The sequence below is a fragment of the Orbicella faveolata genome, unplaced genomic scaffold, assembly GCF_042242905.1.
Source record: "Orbicella faveolata isolate gen_17 unplaced genomic scaffold, um_ofav_v1 contig_34, whole genome shotgun sequence".
In the NCBI taxonomy this organism is placed as follows: Eukaryota; Metazoa; Cnidaria; class Anthozoa; order Scleractinia; family Merulinidae; genus Orbicella; species Orbicella faveolata.
In genome coordinates this window covers 21,854,185-21,878,833 of record NW_028301563.1, presented here as the reverse complement: position 1 = coordinate 21,878,833, position 24,649 = coordinate 21,854,185, and the positions used below count along the sequence as shown (strand labels likewise).

The following is a 24,649-nucleotide window of genomic DNA, read 5'->3' as shown; positions in this document are numbered from 1 at the left end:
GCGAGTCGTATATCCCTGTCGTGTTCTTTGATCCTCTCCTGCATAGATCTCCCTGTTTCCCCGATGTAGACTTTGCCGCACTCACAGGGAATCCTGTAGACAACACCATCTTGTTTAGCCGGGTTGACGGTGTCCTTTGGTCGCACTAAGTGTGACCGAAGTGTCGTGTCGGACTTAAAGACGGTGCGAATGCCTTGTTGTTCTAGGCAGTGGCGGAGAGACTCCGAAACTCCTTGGACATAAGGTAAAACGGCGGTGGATTTAAATTCCGCGACAGGCTCTCTTCTTGGGGTTGTTCGTGCCTTTGTGATCTTCTGTACAAAAGAGGAGGGATATCCATTAGAAACAAGTACAGATGACAGATGTTTCTTCTCTCCAGCGATTACTGATGGTTTAGTGACGAGACGTTTAACCCGGTCGTACAGACACTTCACAATACCGCGCTTCACTGAACGAGGGTGGTGTGAATCATATGCTAGGTACTGATCAGTATGTGTTGGTTTCCTGTAGACACTGGTGGTAAGGCGGCCATCAGGTTCTCTGTAAACTGACGTGTCGAGAAAGGCGATCTTGTTGTTGTTCTCGATCTCCATGGTGAAACGGATTGATGGTTGTTGACTGTTCAGGTGTTGCAGGAAGACGTCAACTCTATCCCGATCCAGGATGGTGAAAGTATCATCTACGTAGCGTTTCCAGATCTTAGGCTTGCAAGGTGCGGACTCTATTGCTTGTTCTTCAAATATCTCCATGTAGAGATTAGGAATAACCGCGGATACAGGGCTCCCCATGGCTGTGCCGTCTTGTTGTTCGTAAATCGATCCATTGTACTGGAAGTACGTAGATCTTAATACGAAATTCAAGAGGTCCACGATTTGAACTGGTGTAATTGTCGTGCGGTCAGCCAGGCCTGCGTCGTTCTCCATTTTTTGTAGCGTGGCTTGTACGGCGCCCTTTATCGGTACGTTGGTAAACAGTGACTCTACGTCGAAAGACACCATGATCTCGTGGTCCTGGATCTCTTCAATGGCGATGGTGGAGGCGAAGTCAGTTGAGTTCTTCACTGTGAAGTTCGAGTTACCTGCAAGAGGAGATAATACGTTAGCCAAGAAAGCAGACAGGTCGTATGCAAAGGTGTTGACACACGACACAATTGGCCTAAGCGGTGTGTCGGCCTTGTGGATCTTCGGCAAACCATAGATCCTAGGTGGTTGTTTGTGCCGAGGTCTGATCTTATTATAAACCGCCTCTGATATGTGTCCACTCCGTTTCAGAGTTAGCAGCTTCTCAGATAGCTTCCGGGTCAAGCGGTCTGTCGGATCTTTGTTGAGCAGCTGGTACGGTCCGGAATCAATTAGCGCTGACATTTTTGCGTGGTATGTGTCAGCGTCCAGGATTACGCTAGCGTGTCCTTTGTCGGCTGGAAGGACCATGATTGAGTTGTCCTCTTTTAAGCTTTTAAGAGCCTCCTGCTGTTCCTTCGTGATGTTGGGCGTGGGTGGTTGTGCCTGTTGAAGGATGGTGTTGACGGATCTCCTGACTGTGTCTGCTCGCTCTGCATCTAGTGGCCTGACTGCTGACTCAATTTTGGCGATGATCTTGGTGGCTGGGACGCTCGTAGGAGTCACGGCGAAATTTAGACCTTTCTTCAGTAGGGACACCTCAGCTTCGTTAAGGGTCCTGGATGACAAGCTGATAACCTACAAGTTGATAACCTAGTGACTACATCGTGAGACAAACGATAATACACTTTATTATTGCATCTACCACGATGAATAACAACCTTTTCCTCGACATTGACCAGAAATATGGGCGCACAGCCCTAAGGTTGATTCGTCGACATGAGCGTTGCTCTCGCAAGCTCGCACGCTATACCAACCATCTCACCTTTCTCACAAGGTGTATTAAGAACCACATTGTTCCAAGAGATCTGCAAGTTCGGCCGCCAGTTCCCACCAGAGGCGCACGCAGAGTCGCTGAACTAGCATCCATGAGATTCCTGAGGGAAAGAATCAGACTGACGCAGAGAGCCAAGGCAGATACGAAGAAAGAAGCCGAATCAACAGCACAGAGCATAACATCTGCTCTTTCTGCGGATGATGCTGCAGAGGTACTCGACAAGGTTAAATCCACTACCCAGCGAGTCTTTAATACCACCAAAGACCGTCAACAGCGCAAGTTTGAGAAACTTTTGCGAGAAACAGTCTTCTGTTTCTCCTACAACTTTTGTTGACAAAACAAAGTGGGTTATCAACTTGTCATCCAGGACCCTTAACGAAGCTGGTGTCCCTACTGAAGAAAGGTCTAAATTTCGCCGTGACTCCTACGAGCGTCCCAGCCACCGAGATCATCGCCAAAATTGAGTCAGCAGTCAGGCCACTAGATGCGGAGCGAGCAGACACAGTCAGGAGATCCGTCAACACCATCCTTCAACAGGCACAACCACCCACGCCCAACATCACGAAGGAACAGCAGGAGGCTCTTAAAAGCTTAAAAGAGGACAACTCAATCATGGTCCTTCCGGCCGACAAAGGACACGCTAGCGTAATCCTGGACGCTGACACATACCACGCAAAAATGTCAGCGCTAATTGATTCCGGACCGTACCAGCTGCTCAACAAAGATCCGACAGACCGCTTGACCCGGAAGCTATCTGAGAAGCTGCTAACTCTGAAACGGAGTGGACACATATCAGAGGCGGTTTATAATAAGATCAGACCTCGGCACAAACAACCACCTAGGATCTATGGTTTGCCGAAGATCCACAAGGCCGACACACCGCTTAGGCCAATTGTGTCGTGTGTCAACACCTTTGCATACGACCTGTCTGCTTTCTTGGCTAACGTATTATCTCCTCTTGCAGGTAACTCGAACTTCACAGTGAAGAACTCAACTGACTTCGCCTCCACCATCGCCAGTGAAGAGATCCAGGACCACGAGATCATGGTGTCTTTCGACGTAGAGTCACTGTTTACCAACGTACCGATAAAGGGCGCCGTACAAGCCACGCTACAAAAAATGGAGAACGACGCAGGCCTGGCTGACCGCACGACACTTAAACCAGTTCAAATCACGGACCTCTTGAATTTCGTATTAAGATCTACGTACTTCCAGTACAACGGATTGATTTACGAACAACGAGACGGCACAGCCATGGGGAGCCCTGTATCCGCAGTTATTGCTAATCTCTACATGGAGATATTTGAAGAACAAGCAATAGAGTCCGCACCTTGCAAGCCTAAGATCTGGAAACGCTACATAGATGATACTTTCACCATCCTGGATCGGGATAGAGTTGACGTCTTCCTGCAACACCTGAACAGTCAACAACCATCAATCCGTTTCACCATGGAGATCGAGAACAACAACAAGATCGCCTTTCTCGACACGTCAGTTTACAGAGAACCTGATGGCCGCCTTACCACCAGTGTCTACAGGAAACCAACACATACTGATCAGTACCTAGCATATGATTCACACCACCCTCGTTCAGTACAGCGCGGTATTGTGAAGTGTCTGTACGACCGGGCTAAACGTCTCGTCACCAAACCATCAGTAATCGCTGGAGAGAAGAAACATCTGTCATCTGTACTTGTTTCTAATGGATATCCCTCCTCTTTTGTACAGAAGATCACAAAGGCACGAACAACCCCAAGAAGAGAGCCTGTCACGGAATTTAAATCCACCGCCGTTTTACCTTATGTCCAAGGAGTTTCGGAGTCTCTCCGCCACTGCCTAGAACAACAAGGCATTCGCACCGTCTTTAAGTCCGACACGACACTTCGGTCACACTTAGTGCGACCAAAGGACACCGTCAACCCGGCTAAACAAGATGGTGTTGTCTACAGGATTCCCTGTGAGTGTGGCAAAGTCTACATCGGGGAAACAGGGAGATCTATGCAGGAGAGGATCAAAGAACACGACAGGGATATACGACTCGCCCGAACCCAGACCTCCGCCGTTTCTGAACACACCCACGAGACCGGCCACTATCCTATCTGGAATGAGGTCAAGTTTATTGATTGAGATCCTCACTGGTACACACGTAGGGTCAAGGAAGCTATTCACATAAGACTTCACCCTAACAACATCAACAGGGATAGTGGAATTGAAATTCCTGAAGCATGGATACCCACGATCAAGAAACACAACAACAGGAGAATGGTACAACAGCGGACCACTGAGGGAACAGCTACTCGCCGGAATAATGGAACAATAGGAGGATCGAAATGCACCAATCACAGCCGACCTTTGTGATATAAATGATACCGTGCAATCAGTCGACCTTATCGCCTGAAGAAGACTAGCAGTAAGCAGTTGAAACGTCGCGATCTACATCTCAAGTGACTACATCGTGAGACAAACGATAATACACTTTATTATTAACTTTTTATACTGTCACGAAACCTGTAATAATAACCATCGCAAATTGAGACTCCAGGTTTTAATCACAATCTCCTTCTTTGTTCATTGTTGTTTTGGTTTGAAGTTGCACAAAACAAATTTGAATACACAATGAACTGCAAATGCCATGACCTTGTGAGGAGCCGAGACGCGTCAGGGTCAAATAATGCAATAGGCGAGAAATGATTTGCTTTCTAAAGAAATTTTGAAGTTTCAAGATTACAAATTTTGGACCTTTTTGTTTCAACCATAGCTATCGAAACAGAATGCACCACAATAAAAACTTGACGGCAGTATCGGCGTCCTTGTGGCTATTCACCAGATTCTTGCTAAGTTAAGGTCATTCCTCACATTTGCATTGTGCATCCTTACTGTGCATAATTTATGGCGTCATTAGCGCGCGCTCGTGCACACGCACATTGAAAACATGATGGATTTGCCTTGATATTGAGCTCTGTCAGTTGAAAAATGGCTCTAGCTCACCAACGAGCACAGGCACCATAATTTTTTTCCAGTCATTGTAATCAAGTAATCATAAGCTTTGCGTGAGAAAAGACTGATCTAATTTCTATTGCTGAAAATTGAATAAATAAGAAAAATAGTAGATACACTGTGGTCTTTTCTATTTTGCAGTTGGTAACCACATCAAGAAATTTGGTTCAAATTTTTAATCAAGGATTTAGCTTTCTGTCAGAATCAAACTTAAAACGTTTATTTGTGTCTGACACATTGTATTGACTGTAGTTTAATGCGTGTTCTTATGAGTCCAGGCTCAAAAAGATGTTACAATTACTGGGAATGTGTTCTTAAAATAAGCATTAAATAATGCCAAAATGAGGCATTTTCAATGCCTCACTGCTCCTTAATGAGCATGGGCACCCCCCTTTTTTATTTCAAAATTGAAGTTCTCATATGACAAATATTCAGTGGACAAAGTTTGAACAAAAATCTATTGTCACTTTTATTTCAGAGGAATCACCTTAAATTCATAGCCCAGGTGCAAGATGTTTATCTTCTCCGGTTTATCACTGTGGCATTGATCAAACAGTGAAAACTTAACAAGGTTTAAAATAGCAGCCCAAACTTTGATGACATTTGCTGGTAAATTTTTTACCGAAGAAATGGAAAGACAGAGTCGCTATAATGTTGTTCAAATTGTAGTCAGTTTTGTATCCACCAGACGAGACAGCGATAAACCAGAGAAGATAAATGTCTCGCTCCTTTCTGGCTGGTACCTATGAACATTGCGTGACCATAAAACTTTTAAGGTGGGTCTGAGTTTTCGGGGTCTGAGTTTTTCATGACACCCGGTATTAACAGGCCGCGCTAGCTCACCGCGGCTGAATTGTGCCAAACACATTCCGATAAATACAAGATAGCATAAATTCATTTCAACTTTATTTACACTACACTAACGAAAGAAAACAATTTTGAAGTCTAAGCGATGTCTATCATGGTTACAAAATAGTTGCAATATTAAGTTACAAACTTTAATTTCTTAATTTTCCCTTTCTCCGGCATGCTTACTTATCTGTTTAGTAAGGCGACACTTAGAATTAATTTTGCCCTTGATTGATTTCCACACTTTGTCCTTTTCCGTGGTAGATTCAAGGGGAAATCGGCTGAAAACTAGCACCTTTAACACTTGAAATTTTGTAACATCAAGCCACCATTTGTTGTGTGTTCCCTCAGTGTTGCTGTTGCTCAGCTCTTCCAAGGTAAAAAAGAAAGGCAGAAGCTTAAGGGCCCACCGGTGCCTCTCTTTTTCCTTCTCTAACACTTCTCGCACCCCCGTCAATTTGCTCGGCATTACTAAAGAGCAGATGATGTCTTCGCCAACTTCTTTGTCATCCTGAGAACTGGATGACGGTAGTGTCAGCGTTTCAGGTGTTGTAGGCGCTAGTGGGGTTGAAGGCAGTGGTTCAAACTGTTCCATGGGATCATTGCTGAGGGATGCCAAAGCCTCATGGTCGATGGTCGGCAGGTTATCGTTCGGAGGAAGTGCATCAAAATTCATTACTGGATCAGTGAACTGGAAAGTAGGAAATATTTTCTCGTTAGTTTCAGACCAATGGCGGAACGACTACAGAATACAGGGCCACTTTGGCCCCCCTCATTAAAGGGACACTGTCACCATTTTTAGCATGAGTTTGGAAATCTCAAAAACATATATCAATCATTGGAAGCTGAACAATAATGGTTTTATTTTGTAGAGCAGCCCCAATAAATGATTAAAACCCATTGGGAAGTGAGGACAGCTAACGATTGCATGGATGGAAACGGATTGCAATATGGATTTTTGAAAAAGCGTCAGGCTGTCAGTTTTTCAAAAGTTCAAGTTAGGCTCGAAAATCGTTGAAATTAAGTTCTTATTACATAAATTTTGGAACTATTTCGTGAATTTATAACAGTCTTAAGCAAACATATTGTGACAGTGCCCCTTAAATGGAGCCGTTTCTGAAGTAAACATGTAGGTTTTCAGTTGCCAGTCCAATTCAGTATGACCCGATCGGGTGAGAAAGCAAAGATGCTCCATATCCAAGTGTGATTTTTTAAAAAAATCCATTTTACGACAAGCTCACGCAAATCCCATGAAAGAACAACAACTTACCACTTTTTCTAATGAATCCAGGCGGTGCTCAATCTTGCTTAGTCGTAGGGACATGTTGTCCTCCATTGCTGACAGTGTGTCCTCCAATGTCTCCATCACCTGAAGAAATATAATTTGTGTTAGTGTCACAGATTGACTACAATTTGGAGGCAATAGTACTGACCTTAAAGCATGCTTTCTGGCCACCAGTGATAGGGCCTCTCACATTTTCAAACATCTGCAGAATTCTGAACATTGTCACGCATCATGTTCTGCAGATTATTTTCGTGTTTTAGATCACAAGTTTACCAGTTTTCAACTCAAAAGAGACTGTTCATATTCAGAGAGAACAACCCTGTTTGACTCAACAATTACACCATGTCAATCTTAAGGCTGGTTTACATGGTACGATTTGTCGGCCTGATGGCTTCGGAGCGGAAATCTTATGTGGATTTTGACAGCCGATGAACGACTGATTCATGGAAATGAAAATTGGTCCAATTAAAAAAATCTGTTGCAGTGCAACGGATTTTCTGAAGTCGGCCAGACACTCTGAATGAAACCGGCTCCTAAACAAAGGGCATGTGAACAAATTGTTAAAGGTACAGGTCGCGTCTTAAAATCGGCTGTCAAAATACACAAAAGATTAGTGCTCCGACGACAAATCGCACCGTGTAAACTGCGGGTCATTAAACTATCTTTTTAGTTCCCACACTTTCATGCTTCACTTCATTCCATTGTCGTTACTTTCTTAAAATTTGTTTCTTGATATGTTTTTGAAAATGCAGTTTAACATTTGATCACTGTACTTACCTTGCAGAAGCTTTCCTGTACTTTATTATTCACAGCTTCCACAACAGAAATGTTGGCACACTGAAGACTGTCGAGTTGGCCCTTTAGGGTTGCACATTCAGCTTCCTTGGCGGCTAACTGCTACTTTATTTCTTACAAATCTTTGTTTGTGGTCTGCATGGTTTTTGCCTTCTTGTTGGCTTGATTTGATTCCCAGTCAGCCTCCTGCTTTTTCTGCTCCGCCAGAAACGCATCATACGGATCAACACTAGTCACTGGACTTTCCTGGGAATGACGGCATTGTTATAAGACACAGTGAAATCCCCAATGTAAGACCCCCCGAAGAAAATCAACCCAGGAAGAAGTTATTTCATGGGATGAGAGCTTACGGTATTCATGCATGGTATGCCTTACAAAAGTAACTGGTCATTTCGAAAACGCCTCCACAGTCTCCACCTTCTAAGTTAAGTGCCGCACGTGCGACATTAATAAGTGTGTACTGTTTTCAGTCATCTCAGTAATCCCAGTGTGAATAATAAAAGTGTGAGTTGTGCTTAACCAATTTTTGGTTCAGACTATTTTAAATGTCGAACGTTAAATTTCAATTCAGTAAAAATTATCAGTTTAGCAGTGCATTAAAAACGGGAATCGAATTCACAGGAAATAAGTTCCATCGAATCATTCCATAAAAAAATAAGGCTGGATACGCCTGTTTTGGTCTGAATTTCTGTTGATGATATAATCGTCTTACACTGAAGTTCTTATTACTAATTTTATGTAACAGTTCAGAGTACGCATAATATATGAGGTTTGCGAACTGGCTATCAGAAGTTTGCGAACTGACCAAGAAACGACCATAATTCATTACAAATGTGAGCACCTGTTGAAAACTTGATGCACTGCGTCGCCATGGGTAAGACAAGATTAGATGTGGGTGCTCCAGGTCTCCTCAAAACACAGCCCAAATCAATTCTATGAGTGAAATATAATTCGCTTTGATTCAGCCTAAGTTTTCTATTACGTAATGGACAATTAAATGGTGTCAAAGAGGAAAAAAACTTTTTACCCAAATCAGTTCAGCCTCATTACCTTGTAAGTGCAAATGAACGATAAGTACCTTATGAACACTTGAATCGACTTGAGTTTTCCTTGGCTGCTGGTGTGTTTTCTGCCTTTTGGCTGGTAAGTTGGACTGGTTGGAACTTGGGCTGGGTTCAGCGGCAGACACAAACTTCGATGACCACTCAACATCTTTTTGATGAGAACCTCTTCGCTATCTGTAACCAAGGACACAAAAAGGGTTAGTTCACGCAGCAATAAATGTAAAAACTTAATGACCACACAAAATGTGCTTAAAATTGAAATTTTTGGTGTGATGTGTGAGGAACTCATGCAAAAATTACTGAACAGAATCTTCATGTGTTGAGCGAACCGTTACCAATGGAAAGGTTGTAAGACTTACCATCCACAGCTACAATCTCTGCTTGTATCTTCTTGCCTTCCCAGTTGACTGTCACTGGGCACCCTTTTATATACAGCTCATTAAATAAACAGATTTTGCATTAATAAAGTTAATTACTGTAAGGAACGCCCACTGGGACTTGAGTTGAGATTTTTTCCATCATTGATCTTTTGACTCACAAGCTTTAGAAGGTTTTTTTTGTTTCTTTGGTGGAATTTTGATATACCACGGACTTGCTTTAGGCCGCTGCTTTCTGTCGTGCGCTTAAAATAAAGATAATCACTGTATTCTACGGACTATTCTGTAAACAGTGATATAAATTTTATTCAGATATGTCCAGTAGAACCCGAGTTAAGCAGTTTTCCACTTTGAACCTTTAGTGAATAGGCAGCAGGTTGTTGTCTCGAAACTGCTCTTGAAGTACCGTGAGTTTTCAATTATTGTTTGGTCCGTTAAAAGAGAGATGCTTATGATCAAAATAAAGCACAGAGCTCCACTATGACACAAGCGCTTTGGTCAAATTTATGAATTAGTTAATTAGTGTAAGGTACGCCTACTGGGACTCCAGGCCAGAAGTTCATTAGTATATGTTCAGTTGAACTTGAGTGTTAAGCATTCTTGTTTCGCATGACCTTGTGCCAGATGGCTCTCAAATGATTATCACAACAACTGAATAGCTTTCCAATCACTGAGATTTTTTGATAGTTGTTAAGCCCGCTAAATTATTGGTCATCATGCAGAAAAGTAGACGAACTGGCATTACGAAACAATAGCTTTTATTAAAAACTCCTCCTACATAAAGCGAAGCACGCGTCTACATTTAAGTAATTACTTTTTTCTCCCCTACGAATGCATAATATCCATGACAACAAATGATGCTTTTGCTCGCGTGCATTTTACGAAAGTGACAAACTATGGAAGACGTTGATATTATAGAAAGAGAAGAAACTCCGAACGAAATAATCGAAAGAGTGAAAAAATTCCTCCTCAATGGCTGTGGTTGTTTGCGTGGTTCCAAAGGAGGTCCCCGCTCCAGAGAATTTAAAGAAGAAGTGGTGTTATTTAATCTGAATATCTGTCTCGAGTTGACAAGTGGAGAGCTTGACTTGATAATTTTAGCAAACATTCAAGCCTTCAGCGGCAACAACTGCATTGGAACGAAAAGAAGCAGAAGTTCCAGGTGTACCTACCAGTTTCAGTCCGTCTCCATCTGCAAAGAAATGTTCATTCACCTTAATGGTATCGGTTATAACCGACTTTGTCGTCTCAAGGAGCATTATGAGAGATATGGTATCCATCCGCGAACTCACGGCAACACCAAAACACTTCCCAGTAACACCCTTCCACAGTCAAACACAGAGAATGTTCATCGTTTCCTTACCAATTACATTGAGGAGAATGCATTTGTGCTACCAGGGAGAATACCAGGATTCAAGCAGGAAGATGTTCAGGTGCTGTCTCCGAGCGAGACAAAAACGAGTGTTTGGCACGTCTACACTGCCACTTGCAAAGCTTCTGGAGAACAAGCAGTTAGTTACAGTTAGTTACATCAGTTTTGTCTGAAAGTTGTTTGGCGAAACCCATGACCGATCTATGCTTGACATGTCAACAGAACACCACCAAGCTTGTACGGGCCACAAACCTTCCTGAGCACGAAAAGGCTGACTGTATTAAAGCACAGCAAGAGCATTTGGACTGTGCCCAGGTCAAAAGAGAGTTTTACAGGAAAACTTGCTCAGATGTAGCCATGACTTTCAGTCAAACAGATGCGGAGACAAATCTAAAGGAAACGCAAGGGCCGTGTTCATTCAATGGCACAATGCACTACTCCTTTGACTATGCACAACAAGTGCACTTTCTAAGTAACCCAATGCAACCAGGACCGATCTGTTTTAAGACCCCAAGAAAGTGTGGGATTTTTGGAGTTATGTGTGAAGCTGTACCGCGTCAAGTGAACTATTTGATTGATGAGGCTGGTGCAGTCGGTAAAGGAGCCAACGCAACCATTAGTTACGTTCACCACTTTTTCACTCGTCATGGCCTTGGGAAAACAGACATTCACTTACATGCTGACAATTGTGCCGGACAAAATAAAAACAATTACTTTTTGTGGTATTTAGCATGGAGGATTGCCACTGAACTTCACCAGTCTATCAAGTACTCTTTCCTAATTGCTGGACATACTAAATTTGGTCCAGATCGTTGCTTCGGAATCCTGAAAAAGGCCCACAAGGTCAGTTTCATTTCGTCAATTTATGAACTTGCTCGAATGGTGGACACCTCAAGCAACACAGGAGTGAACAAAGCCCAACTGGTAACGACGCACAATGGCCATGTTATAGTTCCTGCATACGACTGGTGTACTTTTCTGGGACAATATTTCAAAAAAATTGTGAACATAAAAAATTTCACCATTTCAGATTTTCCAAGGATGAACCAGGTGTTGTTTACTGCCGAGAATATTTGACATCCCCGGAACAAGCATGTGCCTTACTGAAGGATGGTGCTGTGATCCCACCTGCTTCTGTTCTTCCGCAGAAGATCAACCCAGAAGGATTAAGTGACAAACAGAGAAACTACTTACATCACGAAATAAGACAGTTTTCCAAGCCTGGAACTGAAGATTTAGTTGCACCACTTCCATAAGTTGATCATTGTTTCGAACTTGACCAGTGCTATGCTATGTGACAAATTGGCTTTAGTATTTACTTTTCTTTCTATTACATTCAAACCTAAGCTGTAAGAGAATTAAATGATGCTTACGTAGGTAGTTATTGTACATACACCATCGTTTACTAATGAAATAAATAAAGTTGTATACTGAAATTATTTTGGAATATTATTTTCCATGTGGTCCTTCTTTCAACAGTTCTATTCTTGTCCTCAAGTACGGCTAGCTGCTCAATTGACGAAAATAAGCCGGGTAGGAAACAGAGCGAATTCGAACAGATTTTCAATCCAGCTTAAGCGGTAATCGATCAGTCAAACTCACAACAAATTTTACGTGTTCGGTTTCTGAACTCTCAATTGATTGGTAAAATAACAAAGCCTCTGATGCAAAACAAAGACTGTTTTTCTTTAATAAGGAAACAGAAGAAGCAATAGATAATAATTATACAATAATGAAAGTTTTAATTGATTGAGCGCAGAGTTTAAATTCAATGGTGAAGGTTTTTACCTGGTTTTCGCGTTTTGTTTTTGTTTCCCAAAGAAGGTCACAAAGGTCGTCACTGTTTTCGAAGTGTTCCATCCCTTCCAAATCAAGCTCTCCATTCCATAAAATTATTAGCCAGAACAGATTGAGGTCGTTGTAAAAGACTGTTATCGAGTGAGTGTTTCGTCAGTGAGCGGTAATCAAAATAACAATACGGGGCAGGCAAGGAAGTGACATCACAATCAAATGAGCACGCACACGCTATTTTTATCTTCTTCCTGCCGTTCGACTGTGTGATCTGGTTGGTTACAAAACAGGTAAGAATAAACATCTCCTGAAAGATTATAACCCTTCACAATCCCACCAAGCGATGACCTAAATTTCTGAGCTAAATAAATTGTCTATGACGAATGATTTAAAACTATGACATGGGAACCAAGACAGTGTTATCTCAGGATAAAGTGCACTGTTCTGAACAAGATTGATGGCAGAATCACGGTCGGAATGAATGGCTTCATTGGCTCTCGATGCTATACGTTTGTACGCACGGATATTTTTTTTTTGTCGTATGTCCAAGGATACGACGATTACTCGCCTTCTATAAACACGGATCAGTTGGAACTAAAATAAAATACCGTTGTCCTGCAGTTTACGTTCCGCGAGTATTGAGCGATCATTAGTTTGATAGTTCTGCTCGCAGAGCTAACTTAAACAGCTGCTGGCTTTCTTTTTAAATGGATAAGCAAACCATTTAAATGTTTTCCCTAGAGCATCAAACGGATAAGCAAACCGTTGAAACGTTTTCGCTAAAGCGTTAAATGGATGCAAATTTTTTTATATGGATAAGCAAACCGTTGAAATGTTTTCGCTAAAGCGTTAAACGGATGCAAATTTTTTTAAACGGATAAGCAAACCGTTTAAACGTTTCCATTTAAGTGTTAAATGGATGCAACTTTTTTTGAACGGATAAGCAAACCATTTAAACGCTTGCATGAACCGTTTAAACGGGTATAAACGGATTGTAAATGGTTTTGCCATATAAACAGAAAAGCGTTAGTGTCTGTTTTCCCAAAGAAGGTCACAAATCTTTTCAAGAACTCGTACTCAAGGCTTTTAAGAATTGTAAACGCAGTGGTTGCATCGATCACCAGCAGGTTAGATCGATTGACCAAGATTTATTTTTCTTCAAACTAAAGCTACTTATTTTTAGGCGATGATGACAACTGTGAATGAAGTCAACAACAATAAAACAAAGGTACCGGATAAATTTAATTTTTGTAGTGTTTCCCTTGTTTGTTTTACTGCCGAACTCGATGAGTAAATTGATTGACAATCAATGTACATGTAAGATTATTATTAAAACTACGGCTACATACGTGTATGAACATGAACATTGCATCTGTGTTTTTATGTTTTAGTCCATTATTTTGTAGTCCTTGATATTCACCTCTGAAAATTATGCTAAGACAATTATTCGCCCCAGGCTCAGTGAACATTGGTGAATATTCAACTTGACTTCGTCTCGATGAATATTCACCAATGTTCACTTCGCCTTTGGCAAATAATTGTTATATATTAACTACCTGTATCAAATAAGCAATACATTTCTGGCAAATGTTCTTTGTCAGCATGGCTAGCAGTGGTGAAATGATCTAAAGTTCATTACTTTACCGGAAGCTACCTTAAAGAATCAGAGCTCTGCTATGGTTTATTTTACTTTCGTGTTGTACATGTCTATAGGTACAAAACCCCAAAATAAAAGATCACCAAGGTACATAAAAACAAACACGATTCCTTGCTGGATACAAGATGATTATAAAAAAACTCGGTGCTACACACCTCATTTGTTATTGACTGTCTCATATCCAACATGGGCTCATGGAATTATAATTGTAAAATAGCACTACCATGTTGATATTATAATGACACTGCAGCATACCCTGATTCATGTACTACATCAAGACCCATGGAGCATGTATATCATCCAAGTTCATAACAGATTATTATGCCTTAAACCCACCTGTCATGAGGGTTAATGAGTGAAATAAGAAATCTGAATAGCTCTCGAATACAAGGTAATCCATAAGGAACCAAAGGACCAGCACCTACAAGGAAACACATCAGAGAAGTTAACATTACATGACCATCATGCATGGTTCCAGGAAATATTATATATTAGCTTTCAAAAAACGTTATACAACATCTACGTTGTAAAATTTGTAAATTGAGAGGAGCAATCCTGAATGAATGCCCACACAAATGCATTTGACTTGTAACCGGCAAAGTTTTGGGAATTCTGGAATTTCTGCAAAACCGTGTCTCTGAGTAATATTTCACTTAAACTGGTTGTCAAATTGAGAAGAATCTACTATTTAACATCTAGTGCATGTAAATTGTTCTAGTAAACTAAGGGCAGTTTATGAGGTTTTTCGTGGTACCTTCCTTCACAGGTTCTTGTGGTGTGAATCGCGCTCCACGAGGGTTAACATAGTCATCCTGTTGCAAGCTTGACTCTGGTTGGCTTCCCTCAGTTACTTCTGACAAGTCTTCTGATTCAACAGTTTCCAGAGAGGCAGTGCTTCCCATTCGTTCTTTACTATCATCATCTTCTGTCATAAGAGTGCTAGCAATACTGTCTTGAGCACCCTAATCAATGATTAGAAAATAAGAATCATTATTATTTCGTACCAGTAAATTCAAAGAGAAATTTACCCATGATCTTAGGAACTACAGAACAATACAACTGCTCAGGAAACATTTTCTTAAAACATGAGCAGGCGAATATTAATGTTACAAGCTGACATTTTGGCGTCATTGTGACACCATTCTCAAGGCAAAGTGAATAAATAATGCGAAGATTTGATTTATAAATCGTCGTCAATTTGTAAACAGTATTTGAGCAAACATAACTCGAATGTACCTCCTTGTCTTTCAGAACAATTTCACATGCTTACTAAATGTTCTAACAAATTTCATTGCCTAATTAAGGAGATGCTTTTTATAAGAAAACTTAAACCATCCCTAACTGTGCAAACAGACTTGATTCGCGCAAAGGTATTCACTTGAAGAACTTGTAATCCTTTGTTATTATGCTAATTCGTAGAGACTGTATATAAATCAAATCTTCGCATTATTTATTCACTTTGCCTTGAGAATGGTGTCATGATGATGCCAAAACGTCAGCTTTTAACGTTAATATTCACCTGCTTGTGGTTTAAGAAATCGTTATTGATCAAGAAACATTTTGCACATAATAAGCAGGCTGGCATCAGCTTGTCTATCGTGACTATCCTACAACTGTGAAACACGCCAAATGTCAACAATTTTCACATATTTAAGAGCTAAACCAGCTTTAGTCAGCAGGACTACATGTGAAATATCTTTGAAAACAAAGCATCTGGGCTGCTCTTACTAGTTCCATGGATGGGGCATCACATACACCCTCCCTTTCATCCTCAGACATAACCATGCCTTCCACACTCAAGTTGTCTCCTTCAACCTCACTGGTCATCAGCTGTGATGCAACTGATGGCTCTTCCTCAGTGGGTGACTCAGTCGTATTGGTACACTCTTCAGCAGGCTTGTCCAAGACCCCATCAGCAATAGACTCTTCTGGCAACACTTTTTGCCTTTCTGTGGCCGCTTCAAGGAATTCTTCAATTTCTATAGCATTGGTATCTTCTTCAGGGACCTCTACTTCCTTCAAATGTTCCTCAGTTTTGCTGACCCCTGTCAGTGATTCAGAAGATGTTGCTGTTGTAGTTGGTGTCATTGCTGCCCCTGCTTCTGCTGTTGTTGTTAGAGGTATCTCTTCTTGGTGGGCTCTTCTAGGTTTGGGTGACATGTGCTTTTTCCGTTTTCCAGTAGCAATAGCTCCTGCTCGTTTGAATACCTAAAGGCCAAAAAATAACCAAGCTACTGAAGAGAACTTGAACATCATCACTGCAGTGTAGCAGTACATCGCTTTGCTAATAACAATTGTGCAAGAAGCTATGTTTCACTAAAGGTGCGTCAAGACTTAATCTACATTCGGAGTCTCAAGTAACCCTTGCCAATGAACATGTATGTCAACTATCAACATAGTTGATCAATATCCTGCACATCCTCATGCACCTCAACCCCATTCTGTTCTGATTAGGCAAAGTGTCTTTTATTACTGTTGAAGTTCTTAAGAGCTAGGTGTATTGGGATCATACAAAAATAATGTAAGTTCAAGAAGAAACATATTGTAGTGGAAATGTGAATTTCAAGCAGTGCACCATTGAACCTCAACGGGTATCTTCTTTAATACCCACCCACCAGCATGCCTCCCAGAAGAGGTCCAACAATAAATTATGCATATTTATTCAGTCCTAACTTAATATTTCGAACTTTTTGAACTTACCTTTCTTATATTAGGCACTATTCCTGACTTCAACTCTTCTTTAAATTGAGGGAGTCTATTAAGCAAAACAAGAGAGGCAAGGACTTGTTGTTTACTAATACCTTGGACTTATTTATTAATATTTAAATCATTTATTTTAATTTGATAGAGATTTTAGACACTAAGAGCAAAAAGCTTGAATTCCAAAATACTTCAAAATTATAAATATAATTACTGAGAACATCTTTTTATTCATCTTTTCAGTAATGATAAAGTATTTTTAATAACCATTCAAACACTTTGTACTCAGGGTCCATATCTCTATCAGAAGTTGTAAAAATTTTCTTATGTTCAGGGTTTTTAAAATAAAACCGTTAGCAACTCCCTTCAAGAATGTTTAACTTTCTGACCTTGAAAACAAAAGCTGCACCATGTCCATCAAGGTTTGTTCTGCAGAACGACGAAGGAGTTCTGAAGATTATTAACAGAGGAAAAAAATTAATGTTATCCTAACTAATATTAAAATTTAAAACCTAATTTTATTGTGGCCATTGTATCAAGATTGAGAGGAAACCCTATCTCCCACTACTTTTTAGAGTAGAGTGCACTATTGGGATGATTTAGGTGGGCAGCTGTTCACCAAGGCACTAAAACCATGGCGTATTAACTTTAATGTTTGTTTAATTAATTAATTTCAATTAATCAGTTAGTCTTGCAGAAAGGGGGGCTTGGTGGGGTAGGTACCTAAGTGCATTATGCAAAACGTGTTATACTTACATTGCTTACTAGAAAATATGACAAAACTATATCTATATTATAGTAAATCTCATGCTATCCTTGTGGTGCTATTATCTTAAGAACAAAAGCAATTTGTTTGAAACACATACACAGATAGGTTAGCGTCAATGTCGATTATATGTTAGGCGAAAGATACATTTCATATAGGATCACACACAAACATAGAGTGCTTTTCCTTGAGTTAGAACACAACATGTAACATGCATGCGTTCTGGCATTGGTGGTTGTAACGAAAGATAACGGTAAAATGTTGTCTTTAATGGTGCACAAACAGCGCTAGCCATTACATTGCGAAACTGACCACAAGGCGCATAAATTACAAGACTGCATCTTAAATACTGCATATGTGCACATGCACTTAGGAAAATAACAACAATCATAATAACACCTAATTACGGGTATGCAACAGGTAATAACAACAATCATAATAACACCTAATTACGGGTATGCAACAGGTAATAACAACAATCATAATAACACCTAATTACGGGTATGCACAGTTTGTCACATCTTCCCCTTTAAAGGAAAGCTAAAGTCATCACTCATAAGGATATTGTTCTTACTAAACGTCCGATTAAGACATGACATAGTCTTTGAAATAGCCAGGAGGGTTTCTCCGTCTTGTGGACCTTCTGATCTCCTGCTCTCCAGATGAGCCCGGTGCTGGCGTAGGTTCAGCTATGAAGGGCGACGACGCAGGTGTAACCACAGGGACCGGGGCCACGGGTTCAGTCATAGGGGTCTGTGTCACAGGTTCAGGCGAAGGGAGCGGCACAGTGGACTCAGCAGCAACCTCTTCAAACTGCTGTGAAGGAGGCTCATAGTCGTTCAGCGGCATTTCTTGCTCACTGGCATGCCAGATATCTTTCCGATTTCGACGGCGAACTTCCCCGTCGACTTGGACATCATAGGATCTGGGAGCTACTTCTCTCAAACATATACCTCGTTTCCAGGTACCCCGCAGGGAACGAACACAAACTGCTTCACCAGGTTTGAGTGGAGCAAGAGAGTGCTTGCCACGATTGTAGAATTTCTTCTGCTTCTCCTTCTGGGCGCGTAGCTTTTTAGCATCAGTGGTAAGGCTAAATCTTGGTCTGAGAAGAGCTTCAGTGGCCAGCAGTAACGTCTTACAACAACGTCCAAAGAAACGTTGGGCTGGACTAGCATCCAGTCCCTCGCTTGGAGTATTGCGCCAATCAAGAAGTGCTTGAAATTCACTGACACCAGCTGCCCGGCATTTCGTAAAGAGGCGTTTGACGGTGTGAACTGCGTTCTTGGCCTTACCATTGCTCTGGGGATAGCGGGGACTTGAAGTGACATGTTGGAAGTTCCACTGACTGGCAAATTTTGAGAACTCTGATGACGCAAAGCACGGCCCATTGTCAGTAACTACAGAATCTGGCACCCCGTATTGGCTGAACATGGCCATTAGACTTCTGATTACAGCTTTGGAGTTTTCCGCAGAGACAGAATTGACCTCAATGAAGTTGCTGAAGTAATCACTCACAACTAGGAGGACTCGACTGGAGAAATAGCAAAGGTCAGCACCTACTTTGGCCCAAGGACGCGGAGAAACATTGTGCTGAAGGATGGGTTCCCGAACTTGTGAGTCGCGATGGGTGAGGCAAACATCACACTGACTAACAAAATCTTTCATTTGCGAGCTCATCCCAGGCCAGAACATGTATTCGTGCAGACGACGAAGGCAACCACCAAGACCGATGTGACTTGAATGAGCCAAAGACAATTTCTTTCCTCAGGGCACTGGGAACAAATAGACGAGAACCACGGAAAATCAAGTGTCCTTGGACAGTCAGTTCCCCACGAAACTGGAAGAAAGGACGGAGGGCAGGATCGCAATTGCGGATATTGTCTGGCCAGCCTTTCAAAATCGCCTGGCTGAGAGTTTTACAGACTTGATCTTGGGAGGATTCTTTCTCAATCCGCGCCAGTCAAGATGGAGATACACGCAGGGTCTCGAGGTGATCCACAAGCTCCAGGGACTTCACTTCCTCACAGGACACCGTTTCGTCAAGGTATGCGCAGCTCAGGGTATCTGCGATATACATGAGAGGCCCTTTCTTGTACTTGACGTCAAGATTGTAACGCTGAAGTCGAAGAAGCATCCGTTGCAGCCTTGCAGGTGCATCACAGAGACTCTTCTTAAAGATCTCCTCCAAGGGCTTGTGGTCTGTTTCCGTGTGGATAACGTCGCGCCCAAAAATATACTTGTCAAATTTCTCGCAAGCAAACACAATGGCAGTTTGGGTTAGGGCTCTTGACGAAAAGCTTACTGGCTGGTGTAACTGAAGTAGGGCAGCTCCTAGCCCCGTATCAGAAGTGTCGCATTGAAGGGTGACCTCATCGTTTAGGCTGTAGTAACGTAGGACCGGGGCCACGGGTTCAGCCATAGGGGTCTGTGTCACAGGTTCAGGCGAAGGGAGCGGCACAGTGGACTCAGCAGCAACCTCTTCAAACTGCTGTGAAGCTTACTGGCTGCTGTACTTGGCTGGAGTTTATCTATTTATCTGGCTGTACTGGCTGTGAAGCTTACTGGCTGCTGTAACTGAAGTAGGGCAGCTACTAGCCCCGTATCAGAAGCATCACATTGAAGGGTGACCTCATTGTTTAGGCTGTAGTAACGTAGGACTGGGACCTTGGTGATGGCTGTTTTGATGTCATTCCACGCTTTCTCCTGAAAATCTGACCAAATCCACTCAGTGTTCTTCACAGTCAACTGGCAAAGTGGGTGAGACATTTCTGACAGGCGAGGAAGAAATTTAGCCAAGTACTGAACAGTTCCATTGAAGCGAAGTAAACTCTTTACATCTTTGGGGCGAGGCATTTCAAGAATGGCGCGCACCTTGTCGGGGTGAACCTTCAAGCCCGAATTAGTTGCGTAGTGACCTATCAATGGGACTTCTTCTAAGCACAGGGTAATAACAACAATCATAATAACACCTAATTACGGGTATGCACAATTCGTCACAGTGGTGTGATAAACTCCATTCTTGAGTTCAGATCTGCATGTTTTTTTTTGGGGGGTGATACCACTCTGGTTTTGACCGGGCATAGCAACTATATTTCAGGAAATGTCAGTGATTCCTTTTTTAGTGCAAAGAACACTACTGTGACTGGGTATCTTCTAGAATCACCCCTAGCTTGATTCGAGAAATTTGATCTGCTGTTTCATAACTATTGTGAGTTTGCCAGGATTCAAATAAAGAATGGAAACATATTGCTTATCCTTAGCAGCTTGTTTACTTCCTCTTCTTTGAGGGGAGCAAAAAGTTCATATTCAGCCAAAACTTTCCATTATTTGTAAAACTAGTAAATTTGTGACAGAAGAAACTTTGCAATTATTGCCTCAGTCTCACTTACTGAAACCGCCAATTAATTTCATCAGTCTTTGAGGTGACTTGGTCACCGATGAAGGATATAATTTTGGCCAAGTAACAATCTCTACCTTAGTACTTCTCATTGAAACGCTCCTGTTGCATTAATTGATAACATTGTGTATTAGTTTGACATGAATAAGAATGCACTATTCCATGACTCAACAGTACTATAGACTTAATCACGGTTTTCGAGGCCATCTTGCATTTTGTGAAGTGCAAAGAAAAACATCTCAAATGTAAGCGAATTTGCAAGTTATTGAGTTGTTTTTATGTTCCAAGCTCAGGCTGGCATAAGTAGCCGGAAGTGAAATTCCACCTCCTTAGCAATGCACCCAAGCGCGCACATGAAACGGTTAATGGGCCCTTAAACTACTAGGTGGAAGATTGTATTCACTAAGTTTGAAGCCTTAGGATGTAGCTTGGCTAGAAGATGCTCAATAAATTTTTCTAATTTCCCATTCATTTGTCCATAAACTTGGCCAGGTAGGTGTGGTTCGTGCAAAAAAAAAATTACTGACAAATGTATTGAAAATTAGAAAATTAACTGAGCATCTTCTAGCCAAGCTACGTCCTTCAACACGTCATATTTTTTTAATTCTGTAAATATTTAAATGAGGGCCACTGGTTTTTCAGTTATTACAGTAACTGCTGTGTGCTATTATTATTATAAACTTGGTGAATACAATCTTCTACCTAGTATTTTAATGTTTTGATACACATCTATTGTAATATTTTTGAGGTAACAAGGGTTTTATGTTGCATACATTGGCAAGGAAAACAAAAGTATCAAGTTACAAACATTGGCGTGTGTAGAGTCGCGGTAAATAAAATAGCTCTTACTTAAGTACACACAAATTGACTGTTGGTTTCCACACACACTGCGTATACATTACGGCTGCTATATATAAATGGCGAGAACAATTGATATTACATAATGTGTTCCGATACATGCCACATGTGCTGAATTAGCGGAATTAGTCACGACACTACATTCCCTCGTTTTTTACAGAAGAAAATTAAGGAAAAAGAACTAAGTTTACATGAACGCTTAATAACACACTATGACAGTCACATTTCAAAATGTTCCTCCGACAAAACAAAACAAACTCTTTAAATTATTAACGCCCTAAGTGCCAAAAACAAAGTATCTGAATCCTTTAAGACTCTCTTAACTTCTTAGTGATAACACAAAGTCTCTGAAGCCCACAGGCTTCTTGACAATTCACGACGATCTTCGCACAGCTTGTTGACTTATCAACGGACTTGTTGTCTGCATTTGTCTTTCAGTTTCTCCTCCCTTTTCCGGCAAACTATGAAGAGGCACTAGGCTGTTTCCAGACACTCCTGTCGTTGTTGGTGGGATACCTTTCTCTCTCTGTCCAACTTCCTCTGAAGAACTGTTTTCTTTTCTGTTTGGTCTGGACACACTATCTTGCTCAATGTACTTCTCTATGAATGCAATATTCCCCCTGAATTCCTCTCAAGCCTAGTTTCTGACTGTTACTTCTGTTCCAGTCTTCTGAACCCCTTTGAAAGGACTCGGACGGAAGTTAGTCAAAAGCTTGTTAGACTTTTCCGCTTTCAGTAGCACAGTGTCGCCAATCCATATGGACTTGGGCGTTGCACCTCTACGTGCATCCGCATATGCTTTGCCCTTCAACTTTTTTGACCAATCGCTATCTCGAACTTCTTCTCTCGGCACCTCTACGGTTTCTCTTCTTAACTCCAGCAACTTCGTCCTCATCTCCCGACCAAACATCAGGTACAAGGGTGTGGCACCTGTGGTTGCTTGCAGAGTGGATCGGTATGCCGCCAGCCAAGTAACCAACTCTGTTTGCCAATTTTCCCTTCTAAATTAGCAATCTGAAGAGACTTGAGCAATGAACGGTTCTGGTGTTCGACCTTGCCGTTTGCTTGAGGCCACAGTGGTGTTGTCCTGCGATGCTCAATGCCATGTGCTTGTAGAGATGACTCAAATTCTTTGGACACAACCTGGGGACCATTATCTGTCCTTAGGGAAAACGGAACACCAAATCTGACAAACATAGGGGTGATTGCCTCTATAATCTTGGTACTTGTAGTAGACTTCAAAACAGCAACTTCCAGAAATCTGCTGTAATAATCAACCACCACCAAAACACTCTCTCCAGTGGGTAGGGGTCCTAACAAATCTGTACTGCAGTCTTGCCAAGGAGCACCTGGAGGCAAAACATGAGACATCGGATCAGGTGGGTCACAACCTGAAGTAACTTGACAGCCATGGCAAACCTTGCATAAATTCTCTACATCTTTGTCCATTCCTGGCCACCACATCTTACTTCGAAGCTGATACTTTGTCTTCACCACCTCCTGATGACCCTCATGTGCTGACTACCTTGTCTTGCAAGACCTTGGGTACCAATATCCTTGTACCACGAAGCAAAAGCTCACCTTAGGTGCATAATTCGTCTTTGACGTATGCATACAAAGGAATCGTACACTGTTCCCAGTTCCCAGATTTCACACAGTTCTTCACTAAGCACAGTTCCTTGTCACCGTAAGACACCTCTTCAATCTCCTTCGGTGATAATGCTACAGGCATGCAGCTTTCTACAATGGCTCTGATGAAATCGTACTCCTCACCATGGTCTAATTGTTTCACGGAATTCAAACAAGATAAGGCATCAGCAATGTTTGTCTTCCCAGGCTGTTACACAACTTTAAAGTCGTACCCTTGTAAGCGCAACACCCATCTCTGAATTTGCGCACAAGGCTTTGACGTACGTGAATAGATTCATTCCAAGGGTTTGTGATCCGTTTCTAGCTCAAAGCTTCTTCCGGATAGATACATGTTGAATTGCTCACAGGCCCAAACCAATGCCAATACCTCTTTCTCCATCTGACTGTAGTGCCTCTCCACATCAGTCAAGCTTCTAGATGCATACAAGACAGCCCTCCATGTCCCTCCTTGTTCTTGGGCAAGAACTGCACCTAAACCCACTGGAGACACATCTGCAACGATTCTTTTCCTACAGTCAACCCTGAAGTAACCCAATGTCTCAGCCTGAGTGATAAGGCACTTCAGCTCCTGAAAAGCTGTCTGCTGTTCTTCGCCCCACTTGAAGGTAACACCCTTTCTGGTCAACTCTTGAATGGGCTTGGCTACGGATGCTACATCTGGCATGAACTTTTCTGAATACTGAACCAGACCCATAAAAGATTGTACCTCACTTGCGTCCTTAGGAGGCTGTGCATCTCTAATGGCAGCAACCTTCTCTTTACTTGGGTTAATGCCATCGCTGGTCAGTTCATGACTGAAAAATGTGAGCTTTGACAATGGAAACTTGCACTTCTCTCTGTTCACTGTCAACCCCACTTCACTCAGCCTATCCAATACTGCAAAAAGACATCGGTCATGTTCCTCTATGCCCTTGCCATGAACAGGTCATCTGCAATGTTCGCAGCTCCGGGACAACCCCTCAACACATCTCTGACAATTTGTTGGTATTTCTCCAGTGCCGATGTCACTCCAGACATCAGCCGCTTATAACGATAAAGACCTCAGTGTGTGACGAAAGTAGTGATGTGTTGACCGTCCTCGCTGAGCAGAATCTGATGGAAACCCCATTAGAGATCAGTCTTACTGAACAAGGTACCCCTGCTCAAATCGTGTAAAAGCTCCTCCACTGTCGGAATCGGGTGTCTTTCACAG

The 24,649-nt window shown here is 41.8% G+C and overlaps 1 protein-coding gene and 2 pseudogenes across 4 annotated transcripts in view; 1 reads left to right on the top strand and 2 right to left on the bottom strand.

Moving 5' to 3' along the window:
* LOC110042207 (Golgi-specific brefeldin A-resistance guanine nucleotide exchange factor 1-like) overlaps nucleotides 1–24,649 on the bottom strand; it is a 111,093-nt gene that overhangs the window by 59,304 nt on the left and 27,140 nt on the right. For all 3 annotated transcript variants that reach the window (XM_089270772.1, XM_089270774.1, XM_089270775.1), the window contains 5 exons: nucleotides 17,173–17,233; nucleotides 16,784–16,838; nucleotides 15,812–16,291; nucleotides 14,838–15,045; nucleotides 14,420–14,504 (listed from right to left, as the gene is read on the bottom strand). In XM_089270772.1, coding sequence (XP_089126898.1) covers nucleotides 14,420–14,504; nucleotides 14,838–15,045; nucleotides 15,812–16,291; nucleotides 16,784–16,838; nucleotides 17,173–17,233 — 889 coding nt within the window. The remainder of the gene's footprint in view (nucleotides 1–14,419; nucleotides 14,505–14,837; nucleotides 15,046–15,811; nucleotides 16,292–16,783; nucleotides 16,839–17,172; nucleotides 17,234–24,649) is intronic.
* Nucleotides 5,338–9,342, bottom strand: LOC110041822 (uncharacterized; annotated as a pseudogene). Its single transcript, XR_016201190.1, has 5 exons — nucleotides 9,246–9,342; nucleotides 8,901–9,060; nucleotides 7,805–8,068; nucleotides 7,013–7,111; nucleotides 5,338–6,433 (listed from the first exon to the last, which is right to left on the bottom strand). The product of XR_016201190.1 is annotated as an uncharacterized LOC110041822 (transcript).
* LOC149105279 (uncharacterized) lies at nucleotides 10,160–11,891 on the top strand (annotated as a pseudogene).